The sequence below is a fragment of the Hypomesus transpacificus genome, chromosome 20, assembly GCF_021917145.1.
Source record: "Hypomesus transpacificus isolate Combined female chromosome 20, fHypTra1, whole genome shotgun sequence".
In the NCBI taxonomy this organism is placed as follows: domain Eukaryota; kingdom Metazoa; phylum Chordata; class Actinopteri; order Osmeriformes; family Osmeridae; genus Hypomesus; species Hypomesus transpacificus.
In genome coordinates this window covers 761231-770757 of record NC_061079.1, presented here as the reverse complement: position 1 = coordinate 770757, position 9527 = coordinate 761231, and the positions used below count along the sequence as shown (strand labels likewise).

General features: G+C 44.4%; 1 protein-coding gene across 1 annotated transcript; it reads left to right on the top strand.

Annotated features, from left to right (window-relative positions):
* Window positions 1–2184: 2184 nt before the first annotated feature.
* On the top strand, window positions 2185–8096 carry LOC124482614 (zinc finger and BTB domain-containing protein 16-A-like). Its single transcript, XM_047043035.1, has 2 exons — window positions 2185–2310; window positions 5393–8096. The coding sequence occupies exon 2, from the start codon at window positions 5483–5485 to the stop codon at window positions 6725–6727; it is 1245 nt and encodes a 414-aa protein (XP_046898991.1). The 5' UTR covers window positions 2185–2310; window positions 5393–5482; the 3' UTR covers window positions 6728–8096.
* Window positions 8097–9527: the final 1431 nt, after the last annotated feature.

The window sequence follows — 9527 nt, the reverse complement described above, 5'->3', positions numbered from 1 at the left end:
TAGAATTTTAAACTGTCACATAAAAAATCTAACTACGTCTTAAGTCTTCCAAAGATAAATCTGCCAGATATAGATTTGGCTCGTTCAAATTATGGAATGTTGTTGGTCTACAGATTACGTACGACAGGAAATACCGGTAAAAAAGCCAAACGTTTGATTGTGCTTGATTGACAGATGGCCTGTGAGTGTTTTGTTGTCTCCAGTACATTTCAGTTTGAAACACCCTCAGCCAGCTTCTCTGGCTCGCTGTGTGCAGGCACATGGTGGAAGCCAGAGAGGTCTGAACCAAATCCACCAAAGGTCAAAGGTGGGGGTCAGGGGTCAGGGGGGCTGGGCTACAGGGCCACGCACGCCCCCAGATTTACACAAGTGTAAAAAGAGTCCATTCAGTTGGAGTGTATGGACAGGGTTTCACAAAGATTCACTGTGGGCCCCTTACATACCTAACCCCCCCCCCTGCTCCCTCTCTGTAACACACCACACTCAGAGAGACAGACAATGGTAGTGTTTCTGCTAATCACAACCACATATTATTTCACCTGAAACTCTTCCCTCCCACCAAAGAGAAATATGACATTGAAAACATTGATTTTACCCACGTGTGTGGGTACCGTCTAGCCAAAACCCAAACCAAATCAGAGACTTGGTCTCAGAAGCTTTTGAGCTTTCAGGATTCTGAGATGTGCTTGTTTTTACCCAGACCGCCCCTTCCGTGTTCCCTGGATGAATCTCATACTTACACAGTGTTCAATGATTCTGATTGCTCAGATTATCTCTCAGCATTAATTGGGATTTGGACCTTATCGCTGTAATTAGCCCCACACTTTGAATTAAGCAAACTAGCAATTACTGTGAAACGTCACAACTCATTATCACCCTCCAATATCACCATGATCCTTCAACCCATGCTGTAGTTGTTTTGTGTGCAATTAAAGTGAATTAATTCATCACTACAAACGGTGTTAAAAGCGCTGGATGATGACTTCCTTTGTTTGACATTGTGTTTTTCTTGAATTAGGTCATTCTGGAATAAGGAGGGACTCAATAATCGAAACTAAATACTGTCGTAGCCACTCTACAATAAATGCTTACTGAATCACCTCTAACTAGGCCTTCATCTATTGGAAACTTTGATATTTAACTACAAAACACAACGCTTTTTTCCTGGAAATATTATTTTTTATTGATGTACCCCCTGCATTGTTTTCAACCGTACTGACTGTATGGTGTTGTAATTTAGCACTCGTCTTCCTTTCCCTGGGTAAAATAGGGATTAAATTGAGATTAAGGCAGTGCCTTTTTTCTTTCTCCATGGGTAAGCCTACACAGCATGCAGCTCAAAGGTGATGAGGCGCGCTCTGTGATCCTCGCTCGGATGAAGCAAAAAACTCTCAACGCGCCGCCGCATATTAAAGGAGAGGGAAACCACACTTAAAGCCCTCAGCTCGCGCTCTACATTTAGATGTTTTTTTCTTTCACGTTGGCTGATACAAAAGGACATACCTGTTACTTGTTACTATGTTCAATGTGTTAATCGTTTGTGGAAATATTATAGGTAAAAACGCTTGTTTTTTTGTCAGCTAGTATAACTAAGTATGCTCCAATATGTTCCATGACTGACTTACTATATAATAGCCTATATTTCTATTTTATTTTAAAATAATATATGAATACAGTCAGTTAGTTTTTACAATGAATGCAATTGCAGTGAAGGATAAAGAGACGCTGTAGCATCTCTTAGAAGGGTTAGCTTTTTGGCTGCAGTCCAAAACACAGGAATTCATTGAGTTGACAGTGAACTGAAGAAGAAATAGTAAATAAACTATTACGATTATAGAGATTACAAAAAATCAAAATACTTTAAAAGGTTTTCCGTACATTTTAAAAAGAACATAGTCTACTAAACCATTTCAATAGGGACAATCATTTCATTCATTTTGTTTTCATTTCATTATAACAGTGAATATGGTTATCAAAAACGGAATCGTCATTGTTGTTATTAATTAATATCATTGACATTACTGTCGTGCTTTTTGTGTAGTTGTTTTAACTGTGAATCTCGATACTATCTTTACTTCCTAATTCCCATTACAACTCAACATTTGTAAACCCCTAGGTGTCTCACTTTCGCAGTGTTTGGATGGATTCAGGAGAGACGAGTGACTCGTTGCGTTGACGTCACCATTGTGTTGATTTGCTAACCCGAGAGAAGAGAGGAGTTAGTGCGTGTATGAGAGCGGGTACTGTGAACCGCGTTACTATGCTGTAGCCCCTATAACCACACATACGGAGTCAAAACGTGCATCTTAGGTGAGTACTGATGTGGGCGCGCAGCTAACTTGCTAAAAACAAGTGACAAAACCGGTTCTCTGCATGCGTACAGATGGGTTAATGTGCACTTTCATTCACGTTGGGAATGTTTATATTCATTTATAGTAATTGGCGTTCCAACTTCAACCCACGTCAAGTTACAGTGCGGCGACTTTTGGTGCAACAATGTGGCAAACAAACTTTACGTTTATCTGCTTGTGGCTGAAGAGTTTCGATTACAAATGTTGCCTGTCAAAATAAAGCTTTGTTTGTGTGTGCCTAAAAGGCGGTGAAGTTCCTGCTAACACTTTACATCGGGCATGTAGAGATGTGAGGTTGACGTAACCATCTGTTTTAGTATTCGAGAGATCGCAGCAGCAGAACGTGAGGTCTGGCTTTACATTGGAAACCAGACAGTGACGCGAGTCCATGTGGTTTGTTCAGAAATCGTTAGTATCATCTCAGATATAATGTAAGAGCTCAAAACGACACTTCATGTCGCCCTTATTTTCCTGGAAGTTAAAAAGCGAACAAATGACGCACTCGAGGTGCTAAGACAGGCGTATTGACAATCACGAACACCGGTGTGCATGTCTAAAATGTACTATTTGAGAGCTGAATATTGTAGGCTAGCCGATATTAGAGACCTATTTCACTGAGGCTGCTGCTATTCCATCGATTTTAACCTAATATGGCCTTATTGGGTAAATAACGCTTATCTTTAAGTAGCCTAGAGAATTTTTCACAGATGTGATGGCGAATTGATTTCTTATCGAGGGTCTCTAATCTTGAGACATGATGACATGTCTAATTAAAATGCTCTGAAGCTGTAATCACTTTACTTCAAACGATTACACCTGTGTGTTAATCAGAATTGTGCCATATTGAAGGAGAGTATAGACAGTCCTTGCGTGGTGTATGGTGTCCTTTACCTGTATTTACTTTAGGGGACTCCATATCGCTAAGAGTGAGTAGGTTAGCCTTCTGTTAGTTATTGAGCAAACTGTGTATAGTCTGTCTGGGGCTATGTTCCACGCGGTGTTTTTATTGTTTCTTCGTCAGTAAGCTACAGGACGGCTTGGCTAACATTGCGCGTACAAGACACAAGTAGCCTACAGTTCGCATAGCCTAACCCGGGATCTTGATTTGATCGATCACTGCCAGCGTTGATGGTTGATCAGTTTATATTATAACTGAAAACAGACCATGGCCTCATTGGAAGGGTGTATATTGCACATGTACACATGAGCGCTGAATTATTTGACTGTGGAAACATAAACGCGCCGTTTGGACGCACCGCTGTCTCCTGCCATAGCCTACATATTTTCGGGGCTTGGCGTTAAAAATGTCTTTCCAAATGAAGAAACTTTAATGTTCTTTTGTCTTCCTGATTCAAGTTTATAAACTCAATGTTATACACGTATACCCGAAGCTAATATTGCCGACACACTGTGATCAGGCGATGCCTGTAAGCAATTTTTTGTCGTGAATCGAATGTCGGGGTTTCCACACAGTCTATACGGTTTTGTTTTAAACATAACCCAAGTTAAAACTATTTTAGTCAAAACCGTACTTTAGCTCGTATATTGTATGTAGATCACTTGTCGGTCAACTGAAGTCTTATTCTCTAATGCCCACAAATTATATATCCATTGTTCATCTGCCTGCCAACTGTTGACATTTTAGAAAAGCTTATTTAGGCCTAATCGGTGATGTTATTAAACCGTCTATAATGGTTATAAATCAGACCTCCGTAGCCTACTATCATTTTCTTTACAGAAGCTTCGTGTTCAAATACTAAGTCATGTCATGTATGTATAATGACATGTCATATCCTAAATAAACGGATGCAGTTTGGTTTAAAATAAAGCAACCAATAGGCTAGTGTAGGCTATTTTTTTTAAATATTGATAACCATTAGGTCAGTGGGTTAATTGTTATGGTATATGTCTGTCAGTATTCATCTGTGTTGTGTAATCTACTCAACAGCTTTTATTAAGAGCGGTTCTCGTTTTCACATCCATGGCGTTTGCAGGTCCCCAAATTCACTTGTCATTTATCGATCATTACCTGCTTCCCGCGATTACATTACAATTTGAAGCCAATAATATACGTGGACTACACAATTTAAACACTTTGTTTAACCTATAACTTCTCCTTTTTTTATTCTACTGGATCTGGGATCATCGAGGCTAATTTTCTAATGTGTTTAACTCGAGTGAGTGCAGAGCAACACGTATTGCGTAACCAAGCCAAATAAATCAGCAATGACTCTTGCGTTTTTGGCGTGTGTATGAAATATTATCTCGCTGGTGCTGCGCCGCGGTTGTGCTTTTGCGACATCCTCCGTTTCACCGATTCTTGGCTCCCGCTCACTGCTCTCCCCCTCATCGCCTCGCTGCTCCTGTTTGTGATGGGAATACAGAATAAGATGCCATTTCATTTCAGAATGGGTGTAGATGGTCTTTGTGAACCAAGCACCAATGCGTTTTGACAAAGACAAGCGTGTCACGAGGCTCTGCCCGCTCGTTGTTCTCTACAACATCCACCTGTCACATTACTATAAATTAAGGGGGAAAGATGGGTTAATTTTCAATGAGATTTATATGGTGAAAGGCAAATAAAACACTACCTTGTTCGGGATGATTTGAGTCTAAGGCTTTGCCTTAAATTCAATTAGATTTCTATCGTGGGTCTCCAGTAGGAAACAAGGAATAGGCTGGGAATATTTTCATTTATTTATCTGTTAATATACTAGGCCAATATGTAATATCATGTTCAAATTAACTTCGTTATAAATGCGATACATAACCAAGGTTTCCCACTTAAAATTTTTTTTTTAAATAATTATCAAGCATTAACCCAACACTTTCATTTAAAAAATGATAATTTTAGATGTAATTAATTAATTAATTAAAACACAAGCCGTAATGTACACCAGTTTTGAGTTAAAGTTTTATTGACACTCCCAATTGTTGTTTTCGACGTGATGGATGCCAAAAAAAAGCAAAATGCCTCCAATATGTGTCAAGTGTCCACGAAACATCATGCTGACCTGTACATCTCTCCTCTCTCTCTCCAGACTGAATTTATCTTGTTTGCAAAGATAACTGAACAAACTGCAGAGGAAGGAAAGTGATCCTCATGAGTTGGCCTGGTGGAGCTCAGCGATATGGATTTGACTAAAATGGGTATGATTCAGCTGCAGAACCCCAGCCACCCCACTGCCCTCCTGCAGAAGGCCAACCAGATGCGCCTGGCTGGGACTCTGTGTGACGTGGTCATCATGGTGGACACCCAGGAGTTCCACGCTCACAGGACCGTGCTGGCCTGCACCAGCAAGATGTTCGAGATCCTGTTCCACCGTAACAGCCAGCATTACACCCTGGACTTCCTGTCGCCAAAGACCTTCCAGCAGATCCTGGAGTACGCCTACACTGCCACCCTCCAGGCCAAGGTGGAGGACCTTGACGACCTGCTCTATGCTGCCGAGATCCTGGAGATCGAGTACCTGGAGGAGCAGTGCCTGAAGATCCTCGAGACCATCCAGTCCTCGGACGACAACGACACGGAGCTCAGCATGAACGACGGAGGGGGGGAGGACGAGGATGAGCGCAAGGCCCGCAGCGGAGGCAAGAACGCCAAGAAGCATTCCATGGAGGGGGGCTACCTCTCTGCGGCCCAGCAGGCCTCGGCCCTGGCCGGCATGGTGGACCAGAGTCCCTCCGTCTCCACCTCCTTCAGCCTCTCCACCCTCAGCCCCACCAAAGCGGCGGTGGACAGTCTGATGAGCATCGGACAGTCTCTCCTCCAGCAGGGCTTCGGAGGAGACCACCTGACGCACGGCAACTCCCACCAGCAGTTCATGAACGACATAAAGACGGAGATGATGCAGGTGGACGAGGGGGGGAACGGCCACGAGAGCCCTCGCGCCGTGGAGTCCAGCGCCTCCAGCAACGGGGAGAGGAGCGGCGAGTCGGATCGCAACCGCGACGGGCCGGGGACGCCCACCAGGACCAGCGTGATCACCAGCGCCCGCGAGCTGCACTACGTCAGGGAAGACGGCACGGCTGAGCTGCAGCCCGACCCGGCTCAGATGGGCCTGGAAGCCATGGCCGGCATGACGGAGAAGCACCTGGCCTCGCTCTACTCCCTGCCTCCCAACCACAAGAACGAGGCCCTGATGATGCCCTCCTCCATGGCCTCCTCCCTGCACATGTCTCCGGCGCTGGCCATGTCCATGGACTTCAGCGCGTACGGAGGGCTGCTGCCCCAGAGTTTCATCCAGAGAGAGTTCTTCAACAAGCTGGGAGAGTTGGCTGCTGGGATCAAGCCCGACAGCAGGAACCAGAACGAGCGATGCAACGTGTGTGGAGCCGAGCTGCCCGACAACGAGGCAGTGGAGCAGCACAGGTGAGGAACATTCTGGTTTTTATTTCCTTTGTTGAATGTTTTGCACAAACGTTCTCTTGGGGTGTTTATTGCAAGTTGAACAGTGTCAACTTTTCTTCTGTGGGTCACAGCACTTAAAAAGCAAGACATTTTTACAACTTGCTAAATTCATGTGTAGTGTTTGTAGTATCAGAATGGAATAAGCACGTCAGAAGGATGTGACTTGATTTGGATGTTTGCATATTGTATTTTGTGGGAAATGGTTATTAGTTGTTCCAATTGCTAGCCAATTAGCCAAATTATAATGTGGCTAATTGATAATCCATTTTATAAATAATCTTGGGTAATTTTGAGGTTAAGGATTAATGCACAAGAGCATAATGAGCTTGAACCCTTATTTTTGTGAACATCATGAGGTGTAAGAGTAGGCCTGCTTTGTGTTTATTGCAGATGATGGTATGGTATATTCAAAAGTAGGGAGATGATCTGAAATTGTATTTCTTGCCGTACTCTAAACTGCATCCAATGACACGTTTCATGTCCTGGTATGAAACGATCCGCAGCACAACGTGCTATTTGGCAACAACAACAACAAAAAACGGAGTGGCTCTCTTGCTAGCATCAACACACACACACGCTCACACACACGCACACACACACAGACGACCAGTCTCAGTTCAAGGCCGCGGGATGCCAAACGCACCCAAACCCCCTCCCGATCGCTATCATCTGTGAATAAGTTTGTTCTCTATCTGCCGCCTCTGAAACCAAAGCTGTGTTTGGAGGTTGGTGACCGGCAGCCCAGAGGTCACCTCCCCTGATGACTTCCAGACGTGTTGGGGTGACGGGCTAGCCGCCCAGCCAGGCCGCTGGCAGAGACCATTAGTTGCACCTGGCCTGGGGAGGGGGGTAATAGGAAGCAGCACCACCCCAACCCCCATTTACACCCGATCTAGCCAACCCCTGACCCCCACGGTGTGGCCAGCGATGATGACCTGGCCCCCTCAACCTCCAGCACCCAGGAGGGTGGAGGGGGGGACAAGGAGGGCCCTATTAGCTTTATGAGTGAGCCAGACTGTCCTGGACAGGAAATGAGGCCTGCGTAGCGGGCTTGGGCCCCGACCTCTGAAGCCTGACCTCCGGGACTCCCGACTGGCCCCTGTTTCTCGTCAGGGAGGCTGGTGGAGGGGGGGGGAGGGGGGAGTGACGAGGGGGGAGGCTGGAGGTTTCAGGGTTTGAGGGTCTGAGGTTACGGCAAGTAAACAGACTGTGTCTGCTGCTGTTCAGCCTCTAGCAGGCCACAGCCCGGGCGGCCCTGCTGCCTGCTGTCGTCTGCAGGTTTCAGGCGGTGTAGAAACAAGATCTGAACAACAACAGAAAAAGGTTTCGATTGTCACAACACTGCCAAGGAAAACAGTGGAAGTAGATGTGCATGGGGAAGTCGAACGTGTTGTGGTATTTTAAAGAGCTGTTGCAATTTCCAGGTTGGTGTGCTCACAACTAGACACTGTATTGAGATTAGATAGACAAGCAACCCAGAAATACTGCCAGGAGTTTGGGTTTAACTCGCGATTGATTAAGAGCTCACACGTACAGCTGTTTGAGATTACGCCGAAAACAAACACGGAATTGTGACATAGTCTACTATTGTAGGTAATTTCAGGAAGGGCTATTTTTAACAAGTGAGGTCAAAGACATTTGAAAAAAAGACAGCTAATGAATTATGACACTTTAGCAGGTAACTACAGAATTGAACAACTTCCCTCTGCCATTGCGAATTAACTTGTACTGTACGTGTTACGTAATGAGGAATGATTTCTCTCAGTATTGGCTGGCTAGTAAGGACAGGAATGTACTGGCTTCACAGCTGCCTGTAAACAGTCTGAATGTTTTCCATTGTGGACTGGCGGACTTGCTCATCTTGAAATGTTTGTACTAATCACTTGGAATGCACACAGGTTAAAGTTCACCTGAGGTCCCTGCGAATCACACAACACACTGAGTCTAAAGATTGTCTCAAGTCTGACTCAATTCAGGCAGCCCATTTAACAAGCTGCCCGTTTGTTGAGTACTTAATCCATGTACTGCCATGTTGCTTTTGAAAATGATAAACTGATTTGTTTAGGAGGATGGCCTTGCAAATTCTCCCTACCTGTAGTATTCAAACGTGCCTTTGTAAGGTATCCTATTTGAATGAAGCACAAACAATGCACACATTGGGAGCAAATTTACATGAAAATACTGTTTTGCTGTGTCAAAGCCAACAGTGGTTCACAAAAGGCCCTTCGAATATGTTAGTATTTTTTGCGTTGATGTTTAATGCGCACACAGACAGAGGCAAGCTGTTGTGGCTGCAAGACTGAATGTAAACGTGCTCCCAGAGAGGTGAATTCTGCCGTGTGTAGATGGGTTGCCCATGTTTTAGAGAGAGTTTCGTCCATCCGCAAGAGCTGGGAAATCTGGGATCAAAGCAGACTTCCAAACCGTTTCATGCATTGATCTGTCTGCTTGGCTGGCTAGAATACTAATGTGTTCATTTAGATTAGCAGATACTCCACGACATCCTTTCATATCGTGTGGCTTGTCCTACTCATTCCTCTGACAGACTCGAGTCGATTCAAGTATAAAAATCGAAATGTTTCATCGTAAGTAGGTTTTAAAGATGGAATATGTCCAGATGAACGATTAGCTAAATCAGGACAGAGGACTTTCCAAATGAAGAGAGTTTGCCAGGATTGTGACTCAAACATTTGATATAATATAATTACACACGTCTTGTTGCTGTATGAAGTAGAGAGCCTGTCAACGTTTTACCGTAATGTAGC

What these genes read in the sequence shown, in the direction of transcription:
- LOC124482614 (XM_047043035.1), top strand. Translation starts at nt 5,483, where the DNA reads ATGGATTTGACTAAAATGGGTATGATTCAGCTGCAGAACCCCAGCCAC.